Source organism: Pomacea canaliculata, linkage group LG3 (assembly GCF_003073045.1).
Source record: "Pomacea canaliculata isolate SZHN2017 linkage group LG3, ASM307304v1, whole genome shotgun sequence".
Taxonomy (NCBI): domain Eukaryota; kingdom Metazoa; phylum Mollusca; class Gastropoda; order Architaenioglossa; family Ampullariidae; genus Pomacea; species Pomacea canaliculata.
The window spans coordinates 30986522-31011495 of NC_037592.1; the positions used below are offsets into that span (position 1 = coordinate 30986522).

Sequence of the window (24974 nt, forward strand, 5' to 3'; positions counted from 1 at the left end):
TGAACAAGACGATAGCAAAGTATAGACTTCGAGCCCCAACTGATATCTCAGGAACAGTCAATAATTGCAATCAGTATTTCGTTTGAAAAACACTGTTTGAAACATTTGAGGATGAAGCATGTTAATATCCACCTCATCGATTGTTAGAGATTCTCTCTCTCTCTCTGCGCACGACAGTGAATAAATAATAAATAAAGCAAAGTACTGTAGTGTGTCTGTCTGTCTGTTTAATCTCTGCCACAATTTGCCGAGTATTCATTTGCCTACTAGGAAGGTCGTAAACTTTGTTTATTTGTTTATTTTGTTCTGTTGAATCTTTAACTGCTACTTGTTGCAGAGAACAACGGAAGCTAGATAACTCTGCAAAGCAGTGTACTAAATCTTGCTTAGAGTTATATCCCTTGTACAAGATAAAAGGAGAAAGTGCTGAGCGGCGATAAGGGTTTCATTATTTGGTGATATATAACACCCATGATTATGAAGTCTCAGGTGGAATTGTTAAGTGATATTTCGTGAAAAAAGAAAGCAGGTGTAGCGATTTAGCGCTTGAACTAGGTGCATGGTACAAGAAACTAAGTCTCAGTGAACTTGTCTTTAAAAGCAAAGAAAATAAGTATAGATGGTCAGTGAGATGGAAAGATCGGAAGCAGAATTAAAGACTAAAGAAGAAGAGTTAAATTCATGTGCGTAAACACAACTCACGAGAGAGGAATAGGTCTAAAAATAAATTTCCGGGTAGAAGAAATGTACAAACAAATCGGGTACCACTGGCTAGTTCAATTTTAAACTAGGTTGATTTAAATAAAACCTGTAATAGAAACTACTGCGGAATGAACGAGAAACGGCTAAATATAACTGTACACTCTACTTGGATATCCCGAACTTCTTTTGCTCTCGCTCCATTTGTTTCCCAGAATGCTTCAAAATACACAGGGCTTCTGCTTACGCAAAAAATTGCGTACAGTACGCATTAAAAGTTCGGAGGACCCCTTCAATTTTCGTCGATGGGGTCCCCTTCAAATTTGGGAGAAGAACAGTGAGCCTTAGCAGAAGCCCTGATACATTTTTAAAAAATCACAGAAATCATGAAATGTGCAACTGTACTGGTGGACCAATTATATTTTATACATTACAAAAGATAGTCACATGAATAAAAAAATTATTTAAAGTTTTGGAAAATAATAGTCACCTTCAATAATTTGTGGATGATATTATCTCGCTCAGAAAAGAGGCTATGTTAAGTGTTTGAGCGCAGCTCCGTTTTGTTGATGATAATTATGCTCGTCTTAAGGGCGATAGTAATAACCGTATTAAACAGTGAAACAGCCATAAAAATACTTTGTTACAAAGACAGTTAACCTACAAAGATTAGTGAAGTGGTGTTGAAACAATTTTGTTATATATTTTCATCATTCTTATCATCGTTGTCGTAAGACATCAACTTTATATAACCACTGCTGTCTCTCTGTCTCTAGTTGCTGTCTTATTTAAAACAAACTCATCATTGAGAAACATCGTTCTTTAATATCATAATTTATAGATGTACTCTATAACAAACGAACATGGAATGTATCCGTCGTCTTGAAATTTTTTCAGTGCCTCTGTTGTGTGTCTTCTAAAGACAGGGAGAAAGAGGAATACAGGAAACGAGAGAAACTCCATCTATTTAGATAGACTATTTATTACTTCGTTTTCTTTTGTGTTAGTACACTTTTAGTTGATTTTGTGTTTTCTGTTTCTTTGATCTTGTAATTTATTTTAACCAATACTGACAAATTCTGTGCAGTTATGCTTTGTAAGTGACTATATATTTTGTGTTGAAATTGCTTGTTGTAGAGGTTTTCCACCCTGAATAGTGAAGTTTATTTCTTCACTTTCAGATTTTGTAAGTCTCCTCTCCTTAGCCGTCTGTGTATTAGCAGGTATCGAATGTTTTATAAAGTAGTTTTGATTGGTGATCTTTTTTTATGATGAAAGCTTTCCTTTAATCGTGCTGAAGATAGTTTGCTTTAGATACCAGAGATGTATTTGTTAATGGCATACTAGTATGTGGGGCTGATGATTGGTAACCTTTATTTTATAGTCTGCGTACCTCATGTAATGTTCTCAAGAAAGTTATATTCATAAGAGTTCAAAATTACTTGGTATCTAGTTTTCAACTTGCACTATATGGTTCTCTAACCCCTTTTCTCTACACTCACTTATTTAAACAATGAAGACAAAATAAAACCCTGCTTTTGTAAACCGTCCTTCTCACTGAACTGAAACGTTTGTTTTCCACCCTCATATCATCTCTTTATTGAGTTTATGATTATGATATGTTACAGTCGCAATAGCTCAATCTTCCAGCAAACTGCCCGTCAAGTCTTCCTAAAACTGATCGTCATCATTCTCACTAGTTTAGTACATAGCTATGTAGTCACGTGTTTAAATAAGTAGCTCCTGCAGAAAATCGTATTGATAGGCAAGTCTTCTACAAACAACAACAATAGTAATCTAATTTAGGTACACAACAGTTTTAAAAGAGCATTGAAAATCCTCTTTATTTTCACTTTTAGCTGATTTGTACGATTCCCAATGATTATTATCCTGGAAGGCTGCCAGACGAGCAATCTTTGTACTTTGCAACGGAGTCACAGACAAAGACCTTCTTCTGCGACAGTTGGTAGTACACAGTTAGCTGTTGCTTGCCACCTGTGCAAAAATTATAAAATTTTAATTTAATTTTTTTTAACCATTACAATTAAGTACAAAGAAAGTATTTTCTTTACATTTTATTTTCCTACAGCGCACAGAAATTATTTCTACCTGGTTCGTAGTAATCGTAGATTTTGATAGGAACAGGCTGGGTGTTAACGGGGATTCCTTGAGACACAGACATGGGCAATGAAGCTCGCACTCCACTGGCGTTCACCTGGAACAATAATGAGGGATTATTTGTGCTTTTATAGTATACACACCCATGCTTCTGCTTATCCATTCGTTAAATCTGACTGACCAACTTTTTCATGTGGTGCATTTGTGCTTGCGTGAGAGAGAGAGAGAATGACACTTTTAAATTTAAACCAGTGTTCAAATTTATTGAAAAAAACTTTCTGTAAAAGAATAGAACTTACTTCGTCATAATACAAGATGTACTTCCTGTGACCTTGTTCCTGCAGCTTGGAGGTAGGCACGGAATAGCTGGGATGAGTGAGGTCAACAGAAAAGCCAGTAGGGATGCCCACTTCCAGAAGAGTCATTCCTCCCTGCTTGCCATCCACACGCTTCGCTTCTACGACTACAGTGAAAGTTTTAACACTGGCCTTGACAACCTGATACGTAATCTGGAAGATCTCGGAGGTTGTAGAGTCGTTAATGTTGTATTCCATGACAACCTACAAATAAGAGCAAGGAATCGGTAGTAAAATTTAGTCAAAGTGATAATTTGTTCTATTTTTTATTTTTCCTCTACAGAAAAAAGTTCGTCCGGTAATGTAAAAAAAGAAACATTTTACGGGAAAAAAAGCAAAATTTTTTTTGGTTTCACTGAAACTTGGACCCAAGGCACATAACGAATTTTTTAGAATTTTGTGCCTTGTTTTTCATCATTCCTGTTTTGGTGAAATATTTTTTCTGTTTAGTCTATAACGACAGCTACTCTTATTGCCTCTAAAAATGCATATATTCTGGTTCTTGTAAAAAAGAAAATTTTATATTTACTTACTTTTGCCTCTGGAAATTGCGTAAACGTACCGCTAGTGGAAGCTGAAATTTGTACTTCAGATGGAATGTTGCCGTTCTGAAAGTACACGGGGCCAATGAAGTCAAATAAAACTTCTCATTTGCTCAATCTCGGCAGTCAGATGAAATGATTCCAGCGACATACAAAAATAAATAATACGTTCTGAATCAAGAATTGCATTATTATTTAAAAAAAGCTAAATAGTTTTTCCACTTCGTGGCCTCACCACAATGGTCACGTCTACGGTTTGAAGTAACATCTTTGTGGAGTCGTCGATGGTCAAGTCCTTCTTGAATGCCTGTCCTCCTGAGCTCCAGCTGACTGTGACGGTAAAAGGTACTGCAACTGGATTGTGGTTTGCAGCAGCCATTTCTCCCAAAGCCTGGAGGCCGACAACTGTGTCCTGTAAAAGAGAGATAGTACACAATGGTGTTTTTCTAACATATATTAAACAAGAATGAGACTGGGACCTCCTTTAGATGAGCCAAAGTTTTGTATGTAGATATTGTGCCAACTTGTTATGTTTCACTAAGACATTTTTTATTGTACTTTGCACTTCGATAAGTCTTTTGCTCGTGGGAAGAGGAGTGGCGACGCTTCGTAGGTCAAGTATCCATAAGTGACTGAAGTGTAACAGTGTTAAGTAACCCTCCCCTGCACCATCGCAGGGCAGACCTATGTACACACTTCACCAAAGCCTAAATCCTGCGTTAAACACCACAAAATTGTCAAAATGTACATTCTTTAAAGCTGTCGGATAAATTTTATTAATTTTACAAGCACGTCCTGTTTGTATAATGGGCAAGACTTCCTAGTAAGACTTTTGTTGAGACCAGACATGTCACTGGTATCACTTTTGAAATGTATGCCTTTTCAGGATCTTCCTTTACACAAAAGCTTCAGTGTCTTTACTGATTAAGTGAATACAAGCTTCTTCAACAAGAAGCGTTCCCAAGACGACATCTTTAAGATTCTCAGAAATATTTTGAAGAGAGTATTGAAAATAACTGACTACAGAATAATAATAATAATAATAAAAGAATATGGTAATGCTCTGTGTACCAAGACATTGTAACCCTTACTGATCATGTCCATGACATCGCTTACAGATTACCTGGGTAGATATGAAGCCACCGTTAGGACCCCGAAGTTCCATCAGCCAACGTAGAATAGGCATGGCGCCTGCTACGTCACTTCGCAAAATGTAGGTCAGGAGGCCATATGACGTCATCTCTATGTTTAGAGCGGCTGACTGCTGATTTCTTTCCCAATGCTTTGTGTAAACATCTGTTTGAAATGCCAGGTATACTAAATCAAGGTCACGTTCATTACGCCTAAACATTGAGGACAAATATGTTTCCCACTGCACCATCTTCCTTGTCAAAATAATAGGAATAATTATATACTACTAATTATGTACTTATTATTTTATTTTAACAAGTTAACGCGTCTGTAATTTGGAATACAAAGTCTTAGGGCTAAATTTCATCGAGCACGCTACCCGAAGTCAGAGTCAATTGATATAGAATTATGACACGTGACCTTTCAGTTGGCAATAAAAGACAGACTGTAGTGAATAATCCAAATTGTAGATGAATTTAACTAGTTTATAAAAGACACCTACACAAGCATTACCAATGACAAGAACTCACTTGTTATTATCTTTTTTTGCAAGAGTTCGAAAGCGATGTCCTTGCTGCCACTGCGAACCAAGTGTAGAGCGTAGGTCACAATGGCGAGGTCATAGGGGTCAGTCAAAACATTCAGTCGTGCTTCCAAGTAATCGCGAGCTTTGGAGATAGAGTTCTGCAACTACAGAACAAACATGGAAAAGAACTGTGTAATAAACTTATCTTCGGTCTGTATTCCCATTAACAATTTTAAAGTTTTACATTACTTTACTTTTACATTATGTATAGGCATAAAGTAATATTGTAACTCTAAAGTTTATCTTCTATTTTGTTATTTAAAATATAATATGGATCATAAAAGTACATAGTAATAATAAGAATCTTTTTCATCTTACACTTTGTTGTTCTCCGGGACTCAAACCCTGGAATTTAACGCTTGCTTCAGCCAGAGAGATGAGCACGAAAGCCGTCATTGCCTCCCCTTGCGCAGACCCACTCTGTTATAAGTTAAAGATAACAAAAACCATCTTACACGATGAAGTGTTCACGTACAAAAGTTGTAGTAAAAGCAATGCTACTAATAATAAGACAATGAGTACTTTCATTTACTTGAGCACAGAGTGGAGAAGTGCTGTGTGTTGAGAAATTTCATCCTTTTGAAATAATGTTTCCACTAAAATGTAAAGCTGAAGCACTTTTTTAAAAAAAGTTTATGGATATCTGTGACTGGTTAGTTGATCCAGCTGTTGAATGGTTTCCTGGTAAATTAAAAATGGTTAGGAAAAAATGCAAGAAGAGAGCCTTGGTAAGGGCGACTTTTATGACCTCACATACCAATGACTGGTAAGTGACTATTTTCACCCTTGTTATATTTTAATAGGTTTTATAATAAAATACTGCTTTCACCCTTATTATATTTTAATAGGTTTCATAATAAAATGAAATCTTTCCTGCCATTGGATATGTTTACATTTCTCCGTATCATTCCCTCCTCTTTATTGTGTACTTTGGCTTGAGGTCTAGATGTTTATGTAAGTAACATTTCATTCAACTTTTAATATTTAGACAATAGTTTTGGAGTGTTCTTAAAGTATCTACCTGCATTTCTTTATGAACGACATTTCCTGGCTCTGGGAAGGAACCATCATTTTTCTGCAGAGTTGTAATCCACTGTATAGAAGATCTTACCGTCTTGGAATCAATGGTAATAACATTATTTTTTAGAGCCATCGCCTGAACAAAGCACTTTGTTACGAAGGCAGTCAACCTAGGAAGAGAAAATTACTGATTATTGTAGTTTTAAAAGATTTTCAATAGTTTTATCTTTAAGAGTTGTTCAGCGAAGCTAAACTCTGCTCTTTATTTCTGGACTTCTCTGCTTTCTATAAGTAGATTGAAGACAACATTTCTGATATTTAGAATTTATTATTTCACCAATTTCAGAGCGTCACTTACTTTGTCTTCTAGATAAAAAGGCCAGTGTCAGGTGACCTAACCAAGACAAAAATAAATACCTTAAAGCATACAGGTATACTTAATCTCCGTTATTTACTTTGATTTATTTAAAATAAAAGGATAGTTTTTTATTCATATTTCCTACACTAACCACATGCTACCAGAAGGATCATTCTTCCCCCAAGTACTAAATGATCCGTCCTTGCGTTGGAAAGTGAGTTCTTTTTGATAGCCTGCAAACAGAAAATACACAAAGACCAAAACATATATGCTACACTGTTTGATTTATACGTGCACCCCCTCACACACACACATTTAAACCCATGCACGTGCAATCTTGAGATCATAAATAAAACAACCAAAACTAAACACTCAGAATTCTTTTTCTTTGATACACAAAACAAAAGTTTTTTCGTCTTTATGGATGACCAGATGTTCAATTGGTTTCTGACTCGTTGCAAAGGACTGAAGAAGAAATAGCAGAAAGAAAGAGAAGATTGCCCCTGACCTCGTAAAAAGATGGCTCAGATATCAGTGCAGTTTTTAACATCTCACTCACCAACGACAGAAACGATGAAACGCCTTTACAATCTCCTCAAAAGCCAGGTGTTTGACTCACCTGTCAGCATGAAGTTCTGTGCTTGCGCCCCGAGGGCCGTAGTGTATGTGTTTGTACGCTGAAGGTAGTTGATCAGAAAAACGTTGGGAGCAAATAAGATCATGTTTTGTTCTCCACATCCAGTAGGCAAGCGCAGTAGCTTTTCCAGGTTGGAGATTACAGGCACTAACAGATTCCCTGTTACAACAATATTTATTTTTCTACAAATTTGATCTCAAGAACAGAATGTTTACGAACGTTAAACCATGTATTCGAACATTAAGTGAAATTTAAAAAATAACGTAGATTTCAAACCGACGAAACTATAAACCAATTAATCTAATGGTGATATCTGTCATAATTTACTGAATTTACTGAAAACTCTGACCCACCGGAAATCCTAACCGTGATGACCTGTGACCCCCGCACTGCCGTAGAAGGGAAGTTCAGTGGGACGGATTTCGAGAACACTACGTTGGGCTTGGCGTCAAGGAAAACAGAGACTGTCCGTACTGCAGGCGATCCCTCTGGCTGTAAGAAAACATTGTAACAACGACATAATTGGAACGAATTCTTTTTTTGAATATTAAATTTTATTAAAGAAATGAAGACTGTTCACTGCAAAACATTTTCGTGACCATCAGCGAAAAACATTGTCCCTGTCTTCATCTTCCATTATTTCAAACTTTCCATTGCTTTATTTTATGTGCATTGTATCTTCATCTGAAAAATGTGGATGCAGACAGATTGGAATTAATATTGCCCGGTAAGGAATCAGCACCGAAAGGTCCCTGACTTGTCATGTGTTTCTCGGTTGCATATCTAAATCATTCTGTTATCCCCATAACTCAGGTTGTTGATTTTAGACACTGAGCTGTTCAGTTAAAACGTCTTCGTCACATTCTTTGTATATATAAAAATGTTCCTAAATTCCACGAAACAATACTCCTGGACTCAGCATTAATGACAAATTATGTGGTCGATTTCTTCAAGTCAAAATTTGCATTTGACTGCTTACTTGGGGAGACCTGGTCAAACACCTCCACTAGCACTGATGAATCGCTCACCCTGCATATTCTTCTAGTGAAGCTCTTTTTTTGGTTTCTGTTTTTGTCTTTGTCGCCGTTGTAGATTGTTACCCTATTTTCTTAACTTTTATTTTATTTCAGTTAATCAAAGTAGGGGAAATCTGGCATTAAGAGGGTCGACCAAACTAAGATACAGCACAACACGCACCTTGAGAGATAAGAAGAAAGAAGTGGTGAGAAAAGCAAACTATTCACATCCAAAAATACAGAAATACACAAACACAAATACAACAATACACAAACAAAATATCACTTAAAAGGCTTACTCACCTCTACCATCAGAATGTGCTCTACACCGTCGCCATGAACAGAAGAAGTGAGGTTGACTCGGATAGGCAGGTTGCCTAGCTTTGTTGGGGTGAAGCAAAAATCAGCTTCTTGTGTCGTATTAGGTCTCACCTGAGGTAAAAGAAATTCACAAACCGAACAGTCGCTAAAATTGTTGTTAACATCGACTGTCTAAACAATTTAATATTACTTACTAACTGACCTAGACCTAGAAACACGAGAGGTACTAGTGTCTTTGTTTGATGTGTTTTTATCTTTAAGAATTATTTTGGAAAAGAAAATGACAACAAAATAAATCTTACAAAGCCAAGGTCTTGGGAAACAATGACTGAGCGGCGGGTCTCAAGGAGCTTGCTAGGGTCTCCAGCTGCCGGCTCCAGCACAACGTTCTCCAAGCCATCGGCTTGACCCAGTGTCATCCGCATCTGGTGAGAAACGAAATGAAAGTTTGGTGACATGTCCACATTATCCTATTCCTGTGTTTATTAACAAAGAAGAAATCACATAAAATACCTGCAAAGGCCTATTGTGGTAATTGAAGGCAAAGGTTTTCAGACAAATGTCTTCTCCTCGTATCGCAGAATATGGCAAGTCCAAGCTAACGAACATATCTTGAAATGTGTCAGCTGCAAGCAGAAATATGTAATAGCATTTTATTATTTATAACTTAATTTTGAGATAACCTCAAAGGATTATATATATATAGCAGTCTGAAATGAATATAGCATGCAGCCACTGCTGCCCGTCTGTCAAAATCCTGACATCTGGTCTATCACAGGAATTGTCTCATGTACTGGACTTTAGTCAAGTGTGCTGGGGTGGAGAAATTGCAAAGGACAGGCACAACTTGAATATTAAAATACTCACTGTGATTTGCAATTACTTTATCTGGACTCGTTTTATTCTAACAACTGATATGATCTGCCTAAAAAAATCCGACCTAGAAAAAAAGCACGAGGGCTCAAAAAAGTCACTGACTTGTGAAGCCTGGGGAGTGACGGAGAGTCCATATAGAGGATGTACAGCAAACGCCGTGGTCAGCCACGTAGTGATGGTGTCCGGAGCAACCACATATTTCTCTAGAGTTCCACTGGACCTGTGAATATATTTAAGAACCTATTTATTATTTGTTATCTCCTCTTATATAAAAACGGTTCATATCTAAACCATTTCACTTTACGCAAATTAAAACACTGAGCACTTTGGAAATAATAGGCATTCAAAATATATTAATTCCAAGAGGATGGTTAAAGCTATTGGTGTCCACGGTTAGGGACATTAGCAAAAAGTATATATACACGCATTAGGCTTCATGAGCTTTCTTCTAGAGATAAATCAACATCAATATTTATGGAAACTTTTAAGTATGCAAAAAACGAACGTTTATGAAGCCCAGATTTGCTCTAATTGTAAAACTTTAATTAATCAGAAGCATAAGATAAAAAACCTTAATCTCTTATAAGAAACGAAAAATGATACCGCCTTTACATATACAGGTAGTCCTCGGGTTACGACGGTCTCGAGTTACGTCGTTTCGTGGTTACGACGCTCATTCCGACTTACGAGGTCAGTGCATCAAAGAAAAGGAAGGCCATCACCATGGAGGTGAAAGTGGATATCATAAGGCAATCTGAGAAGGGGGAAACAGCAACAGAAATTAGCAGGTCATTAGGACTTAGTCGTTCGACTGTCGCTACGATTATCAAGGATAAAGATCGCATCCTTGAACACGTGACAGGATCTGCTCCTATGACAGCGACAGTGATGACAAAGCATACTGTACTGTACAATATTTTACTGTACTTATGTTTATTGATAATTATGTATGGTACTGTGTTAGGATAGGCTAAGTGTTTGCAGTACTGTACTGTTATTATGATACAGTACTGTATGAACATATGATCCGACTTACGTCGAAATTCGGTTTACGACGCCGCGTTAAGAACGGATCCCCGTCGTAAGTCGAGGACTACCTGTATACTAGCGGATGTGCCTGTCTTAAACATGCACAAAGATTTATCACATACCCAATGGTGACCATGTCCCACAGCCATCGTTCTGGAAAAAATGTGCGAATCTTTGGCACTTTCATTTCTGTCTTTTTATTCGTTTCTATAACAGATGGAACATCAATAAATTCTGTGGGACTTCCACCTACAAAACCATCGAAATTACTGACGGCTAACATGCCTCTTAACCTTTCACCTACAAAACCCTTGCTACTGCTGACGGCAAACATGCCTCCTGACCTTCGACCTACAAAACCCTTGCTACTGCTGACGGCAAACATGCCTCTTGACCTTCCACCTACAAAACCATCGATATTACTGGCGGCTAACATGCCTCCACCTCGGGCATCATAGTTACGGCTGGGTTGTAACCAGGGTATGAGGGGAGAAACAACGAGGGAAGGAATCCAAGTACTGGACCTGCAAGACAAAAAGGTTAAAATTAGAGACATTTTTTTCAGAAACTGAGACAGCTTACAGAACTCAGACAGGTTCAGTACATTCCACAAAGCTTTCGAGTGAACAAACAGTTATGTCAGATCCCTCAACCTGGCAGAAATCTGAGCAGAATTTCAACTTAGGAGAAGAAACGCGTTTAAAAAATTACTGATTTAGAAACGAGGGGCTATATGTATAAAAGTTCAAATACAACGTATTGTCTTTTTATCTGCAAAACCTTTTTCAGACATAACGTGTTAGTGTACCCGTAATTATTAGTGCTTATAACTAGAAATACATCACATCAATAACTGAAAGTAAAACGCTCCTCATTTATTATCAACTGCCAAGTAATTCATCAGACGTTTCACGGCTTTGATCTGTAAAATTTTCCATATGTTCCTAAGTTTATTTCGCTGACATACCTGATCAGGCGGAAAAAGTAGATAAATAAAGCACCTAACATTGCTCTTATTTTGTTCTTTCCTCTTTTCAATATTGGTGATTGGGTATCTAGCTGGGGGAGGGGTATACTCTTTTTGTTTTTGAACACCTTTTTCACTTTTCTACATTTTACCTTCTAGCAGAAAAGTTGTTAGGCCCAACCTTGACAGCTTCCAGTTCTTGATAATGCCAAGAATGTATTTTGTATGGACGCAGGATTTAGTCTTGTGTGAGGTCTTTAAAATATTTAAAGAATCTTCTGCAAAGAAACTCGGTTCAAAAGCTTGAATTTTCTACTCGCAGAAAAACAGGATTTTGATTTTGTTCAAATTTATATAACGGAACACGTGTTTCTGGGGATGATGGTATCTTCTGATGACTTACTAGTCCACCTATTCCTTGGACAACAGCTTTTCTGCTCAAGATCTTAATGTTTATTAAAAACAATCCCCAAAATGACGGACTAGCTCATGCTTGATAATTCTAGTAATGGGGTAGATACTAATCTCATTTGTTTCTAAGACACTGTCAGATGGCTAAAGTACTCAACCGTCTGCCCTTCTTTATACTCTCGCTTCTGTAGCTGCTGTAGCACCACGAGCGAGATGATGATGGATCCCTCCACAGATCCACGCTGATGATGTCTTCATCATGGCGCTCTAGCAACGGACATGGCAGCAGCTTATACTACGTGCAGTTGGCTGCAGGGTATCTGGCTGTTGCTAACATATGTTCCATCGCCTATATACATCGTAAATACCTGTAATGTCCTTATCACTCTTTTGTGTCATTAAAAAAAACGTGCAAGGGGCATGACTCACCATCTATTTAAAAAACCAGCAGGAGTTACTGGTGCACGAGTTGTTGATGTACGAACTGTTGATGTACGAATTGTTGATGTATGAACTGTTGATGTGCGAATAGCTAGTTTATCGCTTATTGTGCCATCTGTCAACATATGAACGTCTGTGTCCTGCAAGTTGAAAATTATTTTTATAAATGTAAATAACATAAATAAATTCGTCAACACATAAGACTTTCTTTTTTGATTCTTTGATCGACATATTCAGACAACAGTACGACTCCAGGAAACTCTTGTCAAATATGTTAACCGTAAAGTTTTAAGAGCTTTTGTCCGTATAGTCAACAGGATTAGTGCAGGTTAGGATACTTAAGTTCACTCTTACAAACCAGAAATTATTCGATAAACATGGTCCGACGAAGCAGATATTTTACGAGGCCAATGCGATCACTTTCCTAAACTTCGTTCATGTCTAATTCATAAAGCTGCATTTAAAGTAAAACAGTCTTCTAACAAACATTTCTCAAGATGATTTTCTTAAAAAGAAATGAACGTTCATCACAGACTTTAAAGATAAACTATAATTGTAATGAAGTTTTGGAGTTCATCAAATATTATAGACTAAGACATCTGGTAAGTTGACTAACTATTGCTATTAACAGTAAAATAATCTTTTGTGTGGAATGGCACTGACCTGAAAAACACTTTAGCATCTGTTCCTTTCACGGAGTAGGGCCAACCACTAGAGGACATGTACTGCCACAACTCGCGATAGTCATTTCCGTAGTCATAGGCAACCAGCTGCTCTGTGATCTGTCGGAAATGGTTAGAGCAACAGACTCATTCGGAGGAGGATGGAACCCAACAGAGAAATTGTCTACAATCTTTTAGCCAGAATAGCTAATGTAACTTGTGAAAGATTATACTTTGCAAAAATAGAACAGTATCTTAAAATAAAAACAAACCAAGGAATGATTTTTTTTACATTTGATTAAATAATATTTCTAGTCTGTCAGATTTATTTGGTGTGACATAAAAATTCGTGTATAAAAAATGCTTCATAGTTATTAAAACAGCTCTCAAGGCAAAATCTTATTTTAAAAATCTACATGCAAAATAACTGCCATATATCCGCACACACACATTTTAACGAAAGATAAAATATACTTATATATAATTTTAAAGACTGTAAATACTACCGAAAGAATTCATTTTACTTATTAAGCAATTTTTTAATATAATTGTCACTATAGATACAAAAATATAATATTAATATAATCACACATCATAAATATTTGTTCTAAATAAACTGAGTTCAGTGTCTTTGGAGATAGATTACTAAAGATATCAATATCAATGAGTACTTACTTTTCCTGTGTGATATCGTTTCCACTTTTCAGAAGTTGAACACTTTTGTCCACAGCTAGAAGAAAAACTGATGAATCAGGTTTAGCGCTGATTCTTAAAGAAACTCGTTTCCCTGACTGAACCTTTGAGCAGAATAAGAAACATTCACCTGCAACGAGGAAGGTGCGCATTGCTTTAATTTAGGAAAACTGTTCATGATTTTACTGGGTTTGTATTGTGCTTATAAATTACAATTATTTTGTTCACATTATTATGCACACTACGCTCAGTGTAACATTTTTAACATTTTAGCGGACATTTTAAACATTTAAATCTTTCAACATCATTTCAGCAACATCATTTCAACAACGGGAAAACAGAGACAGTGGATATACAAAACACTAAGCAAGATTGTCGTTAAATGTTTTCATAACTGACTCCTAACGATTACTGTACTCTTCTGATGTATCCTATGTACTCATGTTTTAAGTCAATTCAAATTGCATAAGAATCTTTCTTGACCACAACAGACCGTGGAAAGTGTATTAATTTTGAAATAGTAATAGATTAACCTTTTGTTTAGCTTTTTTAAAGACGTGACTGATTTTTTTTTTCGTCTGGAAAAAAAGGGGAAAATGAGTTCTCTCTCACCCACACACACAACAACTACACATTTGTGAGGACAAGGTAACTCAAGTCACAATTGTACAGTTGCTTTCATTTCTTTTTCACTGAAAGTTGTAGTATGTATGTGAGGGCGCATGTAAGTCAACTCTCACTGATCAGTGTGTAAACCAGTTTCACTGTTTGATGTCTTACCTCTTTGCTTAAACTTCTTTAACTTCTCATAACCTACCCGCTAAAAACGTGTCTGATTCATCTAGTTTGATTGTCTTAATCTTTCTATTAAATTATTTTATTTTATTTTATTTTATTTTATTTATTTTATTTTATTTTTTTTTCTTTGCACTGTACCGAAGAACCGCGTGTATTGCTTCTAGCTAGAGAGAAAGTCAGTCTTAAGAATGAATAATTATACAATAATAAAAAGTTGACAACCACTACTTACCAACCATTAATCAAAGCTATGTGAAATGTGCAGATTCTGTTAAAATAACTATTTCTGACTGGTTTTCAATGGAGCTTTAGATCTTTATCATCGGTATTTACTGAGCAGTCATAGGAGAAGAAGTAGACTGAGAATGTGTGAGATAAAGAAGAAGGAAGATATCAGACGGAAGTCCGTGTTAAGCTTTGCGATGTATGACTCACAGGATTTTCTGAGGATCCCTCTACTTTGAATGATATGCTGTCAACCACGACTTCCTTGTCAGGTCTGAAGTAAAAAACCAGAAGACGGGCATTGGGAACCATGACGTCTTCGACCAAAAATGAGACTGGAAATGTTTCCTCGCCTTGTTCATGGCTTGAATCCGCTGTAAATTCACTGACCATTATTCCTTTCGAGTACACCTGGACAGGAAGCATACGCTATTTTACTCACCATTACATGTTTACCTAAAATAATCTGACGCAGAAGATGAATATGACATTTCTGCTACACTCTTTTGTAGGTTTTAGTTACCATCGAAAAAGATGATTGAAAGCTCACCTCGAAGATACTGCTTCCTATGTAAACAAGAGCTTTAGTCTGGTTCCAAAGGTTTCGATGTCAAAATGAGATTAACATTCTTACTAGAATTAAGATAATAAGCTACATAACATTCATTTTACTTTGAAGTAGACTGGATAGGTGATACTATCATAATCCTTTTAAAATGCAATTGAAGGGAAATCTCGGATATAAATAGTTGCTGGTACAATTAAATATCGAAGATTAATATGACTGTGATATCTGAAATCTTCTACTTTTTCTTTTGTTTGATCTTTGCCTTCTTCATAATAGTAGTAGTAGCAAAAGTAATACAATTAATTACTTGCATATTATCTTTTTCAATAATATTTTTCCAGTCAGAACGATGTTTCCAATTACCTGGTAATATATCTTGGCGACATTTTCCGTCATAAAAGCTTTAAAATTAACGACTTCCCCAACCTGTTGTAAACCAATGAAAGGTTCAGACGATTAATGCATAAATTACGAAAACTAGCGCCTGCAACATGTAATCAAACAACGAACAAACACTCATGGAAATTGTGTAAATGTGTTACATTTTATTTAAAACTGTGGAAAATGATAATTGAACAAAACAGTTCAAATTCAAACTTAAAATTAAAAAAGTAGTAAACTATGTATCATATGTAATAATCGTTAGAAGTGTTCAATAACTATGTGTCATCAAAGTTTACTCTACCAAGTTTTCATTATAGACTTTCCTGAATGTGCAATTCTATAGTGTACTTCATGTTGGAAATCGCAGAAAGGTAGACAAGAGTTCATGAGATACAAGTACTCACCTTTGGTCGTTCCGAGCTCATTACAACTTTGAGGAAGTTGTTGCTTGGTGAATAGGCCTTGTCTAGCGACTTTATTGCGATGTAATTTTTCATTTGTGCCTGATGATGGTATTAAAAAATCTGTTATTTTTTAAAGAATTGTATGACTGAGTTATGTATGAGTGGTTACATTTTCAAATGAGAAACAGCTTTTCGTTATTAGGATACAAACCTACAAATTATGAACTCAAAAATGAAGTAAAAGCCGGGTTGTTACGATTGTCCAGTGACTAGTCTTTCCACTGTCTGGAGTATTGAAGATGTAAGGAAGGAAGTGTGGAAGATCAGTTATCTTTTAACCTTGACATTTCAAGCACTTTCAGTTAGAGAAAACCTCAAGATTTATCAAATTCAACACTGTGTCCTGCGACTAGACCACCACCGTTTACTTTAGCTATACGGTACTTTAACTCAATATTGACATATTTTACAAAATAAACATTAAACAAGTAGATATAACTTTTAAATATTGCATAGACATAGCAGCCTATACGAGTATTATTGCCATTATTTCGCTAAATGCTCAGTTGTAAAGACCTGGATAGTAATCCTATCAGCATCCTTGGGAAATGTTTGGTCCACGCGAAGAAGTCCGTTGGCTTGAAGATTCTGAGTTCGAATAGTAATATTTCTACCTTGTGCGGTAGTAAAGTCGAAAGTTACTTTTGCAGATTCTGTCGTCGGAAAGAAGGTACCATCGTATTTGGTCACACTCAGCTGAAACACATTCATCACCACCCAGGGTTAGTGCTCCAAAAATAGAACAAAAAAGTCTATTATCCATCGTCCACATAATTACAGTAAATAAAACTGTTTGTCTTAAGTCACATTCAAACGTCTCTATTTGTAGTACTTACACCCTGGTTACCTTAACAATTCACTTTTTTCATTCTTTAAATGATGTAGGAAAAAAACAGCATTGATTTGCAGTTCGTAGGTTTACTATCTTTAACCTTAAAAAGTAAAATCAGAGATCCATTGTCAAAAGAAAGTGAAGAATGAAATGTAATAAAAAAAGATAAATGAACAATAAGCTATGCTCACGTAAACTGTGTAAGGAAGCCCGGGTTTAAAGCTGTTGGTTGTGATCGGAAGAAATTCCACATTTGCCTCAAATTTCTCAAATGCTACAGTCGCTGTTGTATTCACGCGATGTTCAGTTGAATCGTCCGTTACTATAGCGACCACTTCTGCCTGTTTGTCCTCCAGAGATCTCATAAAGAATGTCTGGGTGGACAGGGCCAAGAGCTGAGCGTTTGTGAATGAAAAGGTGAACTCACCTGCAGCATCAAGCTGCACACAGAAAAGTTTCTTTGAAATCACCATTTTTAAAAGAATATCTTAAATATATCCTGTTAAATTTAACCTGATGACATTCAGAATAATACACTTTTCTTTCCTATCAACAACTTGTATTATTTATCTCTATAGATCTTGTTATACAAATGAGATTTTCCTGGGTTATGCGAAACTTGAAAATCCACCAGTCTGATGGCTAACAGTATGATATCAAGGCTCTTAACATGGTAGTCTCTTGTAAATTATCGGGTGCAAATATTTACACGAATAATTAAACGTATACAGGTAGAACTGGTAAGTATCGTGTATGCGTGTTTGTTTGCTAGCTTGTCAATGAAATAATCAGTTGTCCATTTTGTAATGAATGTGATGTATACATTGAATGCGGGGCGTTAGGCAGTCAGGTAGGTGGATGTTAAATTACCAGCCATCAACTCGACTCTCTCATTAAAATATAATATTAGATCCTTTCCTTTTAAGTGAGACCATAGATGGGTGAGACAGCAACGCAAAGAAAAAGAAGCTCTGTAAGAAAACTCAACAGAAAGCCTACCTTGCCAGTAGATGTTATGTTTGGACTATTTGCTGTGGTTTGAAGTCTCACTGCGACACTTACTCGAGCCTCTGTTAGTGGTTTGCCGAAAGTGTACCTGAAACCACAGCAAATCTTTGATGGAGACTCACAAATACGCAGTTTTCTTCTCAGCTGTGCAGTGCTTATAGTAATATCCTGTGTAATATCCTTCAGTATTTATTGCATAAAAATGCAACTGCAGTCTGTTTTTATGGAAGAAATTTTGAGGTTTTAATTCTTAAGGTTATGTAAGTGAGGTAAATTACCTCTATTATATTTTCCCTTACTTTTTGGCTAAGAAGACAACGCACCCTTAATACTAAAAGAATTGAAAAAGAATCTCGACCGCACAATCACATGGATTCTTTTGGCTTAATGTCAAAAATCTCCACTACTTGTTAAATGAATTCATTCGAGTAGTAACATGGACCTTCTGCCAATTTTATGCGCTGTCTCCTCTCATAAGTAAGAGTACTTTACACAATGGGTATATTCTGGAACGAAAACGAGTCTCGAGTCCCGAGTACTGATGCTTTTAGTGAAGCTTAAACCTTCAGGCTCTAACGCAGCGGTTCTCAACCTTTTACATGTGGCGACCCCCCTGACGAACACCGGTACGTCGCGACCCCCTTAGCCAGCTAGGTCGGTGGAAGAGCGGGGGGGGGGAGCCTTAGCTAACCTCGAACGCCGCGTCGAGGAAATCAACAACGGAAAGAACAAAGTTCGTATCTGCAGAAGTATAACTGTTAATGAAATTTTACTAAAGCAAATTCTGTGGTGCTAATAAATATTATTTTATTGGACACTCACTTTGATTAATGAGAAGGTTGAGCTGCTTGCTGTTGCATAGAGAAGCGAACCTGTGTGCGATGTTCGTACCCACTGCTATTCGCAGCTCAGCCTCTGTATCCACACGATTTCTGTATTGAGACTTCAGTGCTGCCAATGCTGAAAATCCTTGCTGACACATATATGAAGTTGAAAATGGCAGCAGAACTTTCATTGCTTTCTCAGAAAGGAGAGGATATTCACCGTTGACGCTAAACCAGAATGTTGGCACTGGTGTTGTTTGGAAGACCATTTTCAGGGATTGGTCACTCGAAAGGTCGATGAGCTGCTCTTCTTCTTGCGTGGACAACCCGCTTGTGCTAGGATCAGCCAGAAACGGATTACGAATCCAATCGTATTTAGTCACATCAATTTCAGCGAAATAATGCTGAACCTTTCTTGCAGTCCGCTTAGATGGGCAATAATTACATTCTTCACCTGATCAAGATTCAAGTTAACGTCAGCCTTGCACTTACACAAGCACGGAAACATATCAAAAATATTTTCTTGGAGTATCTTCTGCGTCCACAACGAAATGTTTCGGACGAAAGCATTCATCTTGTCAGTTGTTTGTAATATGGTGGTGTCCTTCCCTTGTCTCAGTTGTCTGGTCATGGCCTTCTGTCAGGGACCTATAGAGTACTAGGACTGAGCACGTGCGAATGAAAGGGTGTGAATGATGACGTTTCCTGAATGCGTGCCTTTAGATGTTTTTTAAAAAAAGAGAGGTGTGGAGAGGGATCAGCGCGATGAGAGATTGGGAAGAGAGAGGCAAAAGGTGAGAGGAGGGAGATTGTTGAGAGGGGATTGTGTTTTGAGTTTTGGAAGTGAGAAGTCACTGCATTGCCGAGACAGTGTACTTGAATAGGGAGAAGAGATTTGGAGTTTGATCGCCCTCACCACTCGGTTACACAATGTAAACTAATTTCACTAATACCAGTATAAGAAACTTTTTTAAAAAATGACCACCTTCGCGACCCCCTTGTAGACACGTCGCGACCCCCTTGGGGGGGTCCACAGGTTGAGAACCGCTGCTCTAACGTATTAGTGTGTGTGTGTTTTCAGGTTATAGTTTTCTCTGCAAATAGATTAATCGTCGTACTTGGCGCTAGCAGTCCCGCTTATGCCGCCAGTGGTAAGGACTTTTTTCGGAACACGCAGGCTTGCTTCAAACTTGGGCAAGACTGAAATCGGAAATAACACAAGCAAGTGTACTAATAAATAAAATCACACACACACAGAGCACATTACAATATTACAATATTACAATGTCAACATTATATAAAACACATTGCCTTTTACCAGGAAATATACAAGTTACTAGACTAACAGGACTATTAAAAAATACTGTTTTCAATTGTTTGTTTTATCTACTTACCGTACTTATCAATCAAGAAGGACTGTGTTTCGTTAAGCCCCTGGTAAAACAAATATAATATACTTTCATATGAAATTAAAAAAAAATACTGGTCTTACAGATATTTATATCTCGTTTCACAGAGCGTTTCATCAAAGTATTTAATATTTGAACGATAGGACAAAATTAGCAAATATGTATACTAGCCGTTTGCAAAGTGTTTAGATCACTTCATGTAAAATAGCATTTAAGAAAATTGAGGTACACGTAATTTCACTTGAATCATTTCAAGGCAGAACTTACCAGCATTTTGACAACCACGGTCCAATTTCCCAGACGGGGGGAGGTGGAGGTGACCATGTCGAGCTGGACCACACTCGTGCCATCCGCCTCCACTTGTTTCCACTGGCGAACGATGTTGTCCTCTGGATCCTGAACACAGATGAAGACGTGCCCTTGACACCAGACTTCAAGCGTATACATGCCTTCATTTCAATCATTGTGTTCAATTTTATATTGTAATCTATTGTTCACGTGCTTAATGCTGTCTACACATACGGAATTCGCTCTTTCTATGTAATCAGGAGTATCAAGGTTATTTACCCGAATTAACCAGTTCCTTTGGACCAATCATTTTCATCAGTCGTAAAATATACTTGATGGGTCACAAAGTATTTCTCTGTATTTCGAAGGTTTGCATCACGTTATATTCGGTGACAAGATTTTCTATGTTTTTTTTTTATTTTCAGCTGTATGAGAAGAAAAGAAAAGAAAGTAAAGGAAAAAAAAAAGAAAAGAAAAGAAAAGAAAAAATTTCATACTCAGAGCACTCACACTCACTATTCTTTAAGTAGTCAAACACATCCACTCAACTACATCTTGATTACCCTAAACATAAAACTCACTCCTGTAGAATACACATCAAACAGAAATAGAATACCTTAATGAATACATCCATGGGCGCCTTCAGTACTGATAGGTCAGAGTTCATGGCCAATATTCTCATCATGACTAGAAAAAAACCAAATGCAAATCGAAAAGCAAAACAGTGATCATGTACAGTAACAGTATCTAACTCAGTTGTTAACATCTTCATTGTGATTACTCTTTTGTGGAGTTACTCTTTTTTTTTGTGAGACCATCCCTACTTAATCCCTTTTCAAAACACCTTTTTTCCAGCGCAAAATGCAGCATTGCTAAGTATAGGGGAAAGTGTTAGGGACTGCCATATAGCCTTATTAAACTAAAAGCTTATAAAAAAACAACTTATTTCCAGACAAATAACATTTTCTATTGCAGAAAACATTTTCATGACGCACCACTGTTACTTATAAATCTTCCTTCTAATTTTTCTTTCCCTCTCTAAACACTAACTGCAAGCCATCAACACAAATTCGTGACAAATGTACCTGTTTGCCCAGGTTTGTAGATCGCTTTGTCTGTCTGTATAAAGATAGAAAAGCTTTTGTCTTCCAAAGTCACTGGAGCAGATTGGTCAAAATTGACATCACCAATCGCCTTCACTCGAACTTCGTAGCCAGATGGTCTTTCACCTCCCACAACATTCAAGTTTCTTGGAATCTGCCAGTTGATTAGTGTGTTTTGGGCTTTATTTCTATTAATTGGTCACTTTTAAAATAAATGATAAATATTTATAAATAGTTCAACACTAATTCAGCAAAACTAAGCTATACTGCAATAGAAAATCACTCTAAGAACATTATTAATGTAATCAAACTGTTTTAAATTACCATTTATCTACAAGCATACCTGCACAGAGGTTCCGTTTAGGGGTTAAGAAAATGTGAGCAATAGACTATGTAGGTTACACCTTCTGCTGGACAAGCTATTTCTCTGCTCTGCTTCTCTTCTCTCATTGTCTGCTCTGACAGTTCCATACACGAGACAACAAATAGATTGACAGTTAGCTATCTGTGCCACAAAGCATATAGTTCAGCCTCCCAACCCTTGCTTTTTCCTTTTTCCCTTAAGATAAAGCATTGACCTTATAGAATGAAGTTTTAAACATAGTTGCCCTGATCTTCTGAAAACAAGTGTCGGTATGAAGTACAAATACTTACCATCAGATTTATGACTTGCGGCTTGCCTGAAAAAAAAACCACTTCGTAAATTTTAAGTGAATTCAATATCAAGTGTGTGTATGTGTGTGTGAGTGAAATATAGAGTTAAGTATATTGATTTGTTATTGTTTTAAGAGCATATTTTCAGCTATTCTGTCAAATCAATTACGCAACTGCTGTATACATAATTCAAGTATAAAGACTGCTAGTTAAAATCAACCTGTATGCATATTTTTCAAAGGGTTAGTGTTAGGGTTATCTTTACCGTGTTTATCTCTGATCAACAGAAATGCAAGGTATCTACTTCATTCTTTACTGGAGAGCGAAAGTCACAGACGATATATATATATCGTGTGTGTGTGTGTGCGTGTTCGCATGTGTGTACATGCACGAGTGTAGGAGAATACGGCCAAAACTCTTATTGCCCTACCTCCGTAGACACGCTGTGATGAGGCTGAAGCCACCACAGCCAGACTCTCATTATTTGCGAAGCGTGACAAACACTTCCGCCGAGTCGCCATGGCGGAGCAGGTGCACACTGACAGGTAACATCATACCTGGCCTCATGCGAGAGGAGAATGTGACTCTGTAGCTTACGGGGGATACACTGTAAAAGTCCGCAAAACGGTTTAATTGATATTTTATTTGAGTAACTACCTCCTTGAAATAAAAACAAGGTGTGACATGTAACCGCGGCTTGACCTTTGGATGTGATGTCGGAAAATGGATCCGCAAATGTTTGCTGATTATGGAGGCATCCTTACCTCACACACACAGACTTATACACATAAGCACACATGCACTAGCATATATATATGTGTGTTGTAAAGCATAAATCCTCATCGCGATGATTCAACTCCATTTTATGTGGATTTAATGTTTCAGCTGATTCCCCTTGCCATGCATACCTTCCCAATCTGTGGGATATTTTTTATTGACATTTACTGAGTGTGTAGTGGTTGCTGGACTAAATCTGATTATCCCTGCATCCCGATTTATTTATCTGAGGGCTTTCATTGTTTCGGAGGCAAAAGACACTCTGTGTCGTGTGCTGATTCAACGCTGGTCTCGGCACGGGGTCTCCCCCAGGTCGTGTCCCCCTAGTTGCGGATGTCGCGACTCTAGGTGGTGTTGTCTCTGGTGTTGTGATGTCAACCGATGGCCATCCTATATATACATCATTCCTATCAGTTAAATCAAAATTTTTCTAATGTGATAACACCTATCTCAAAACGTGTCCATATATATGTCAATTTACAATGAAGAGAAACAAATGCTATTAAGAGGGATTAAACATTCACAAACCTGCTCTGTAATGATTCAACCATAATTGTGATTAGTACAGGCAGCATGGTAAAAGTCAAACTGGCCATGATGACACTTGAAAGATCTTACTCTGAAAGGACAACATTATACTTAGCAATCATTTCTGTCACGTCTGTTATCTGATAGTCAAGGGAAACTGGCAAACTATCTGAGGATATTGTACACAAAACACAGTGCTAGCATAATTAACTAAATATCATAACTGTAAACTTTAGGAGTGAAATCTTACTTTCTGTATTAATCGAGTAGAAATACAATTATTTTTGTAATCTTTATCTTTAACATTGCTAATTGTTTAACAGTCTCTCAGTCGTGCTGATGACCTAAGATTTCCCTGGCTTTTTTTAATCTCACAAAATTTGTTTTAAAATGACCAGTGGCAATCAAACTACATAGTACAAATATTAAATCATTTTACTTAACTTTCATATGATTTAAACAAATTAAAACAGCTTAGATAAAAAAAGCCCCAAAAAGTAATAAAAAAAGTAAACTATTGTATTTTAATATTTCTCATGTATTAAAGTGGCAATACTAACAAAACGTAGCAAAGGACACCTCAAGAGAGGTAGCTCAAATATCCTAGTTCGTTGCACAATTTTGTTCTTGAGCAACATGCCTGTCATGCAAAGAAACTAATAAAGAGCCAGATCTTTCTAAGACACGAGGCTGGCAAGGCTATAATTAATGGGGGTCATTAGGCCATATGTGACATATGTGACATCATCGTCGTTTGTGACCTCACGTTTGACCTTTTGTTTCTGTCCTGGAAAGCGTTATTCCCTCGGATTACTGGAAAAATAGTTTGTACCAGCCGCAACCCGGAATCTGAAAAATATTGCACTTTAAGGCGCCGTTAAATTAGTGTATTTGTGAATTTTCTGTAGACAATGCATAACACGTCGGTCGACTACTTGCCTTAACAAGGAAGTAAAAGACGAGGACATGTGAGGAACACGCTGAATGTTAGTTAAGACACAACCTCTGAATGTCATAATAAATCACAGCTGCCGCTTCATATGAATTGCTTGTCACATCTTGAAAGTGCAGTCAGATACAAGCCAACAATTAACTTCACACAGAAGAGCATATCTGAGCTGTTTCTTTCTCTCAAATAGAAAGAATACACGTATATCGAGTGTTTGTGATACCATCCCATCAAGGCGATCAGGCTGCTGGCTTTAATTAAAGTTATTTCATCATAGAAATATTGTTATGTACTACTGGT

General features: G+C 37.0%; 2 protein-coding genes across 2 annotated transcripts; both read right to left on the reverse strand.

Annotated features, from left to right (window-relative positions):
* Positions 1-1504: 1504 nt before the first annotated feature.
* Positions 1505-13290, reverse strand: LOC112559450 (CD109 antigen-like). The gene is made up of 19 exons (XM_025230725.1): positions 13172-13290; positions 12497-12648; positions 10812-11213; positions 9763-9880; positions 9298-9410; positions 9087-9209; positions 8767-8895; positions 7801-7939; positions 7430-7606; positions 6962-7043; positions 6454-6622; positions 5751-5852; positions 5377-5536; positions 4839-5011; positions 3951-4127; positions 3707-3781; positions 3117-3377; positions 2809-2914; positions 1505-2694 (listed from the first exon to the last, which is right to left on the reverse strand). The coding sequence occupies exons 3-19, from the start codon at positions 10836-10838 to the stop codon at positions 2585-2587; spliced, it is 2241 nt and encodes a 746-aa protein (XP_025086510.1). The 5' UTR covers positions 10839-11213; positions 12497-12648; positions 13172-13290; the 3' UTR covers positions 1505-2584.
* LOC112559612 (CD109 antigen-like) lies at positions 10914-22941 on the reverse strand. The gene is made up of 15 exons (XM_025230947.1): positions 22851-22941; positions 22421-22446; positions 21749-21920; positions 21280-21350; positions 20643-20771; positions 20361-20400; positions 20085-20166; positions 18134-18230; positions 17326-17574; positions 16819-16998; positions 16243-16341; positions 15097-15297; positions 12497-12648; positions 11034-11213; positions 10914-10938 (listed from the first exon to the last, which is right to left on the reverse strand). Exons 1-15 carry the CDS (start codon positions 22939-22941, stop codon positions 10914-10916), a joined length of 1794 nt encoding a protein of 597 aa, XP_025086732.1.
* Between the last annotated feature and the right edge of the window lie 2033 nt (positions 22942-24974).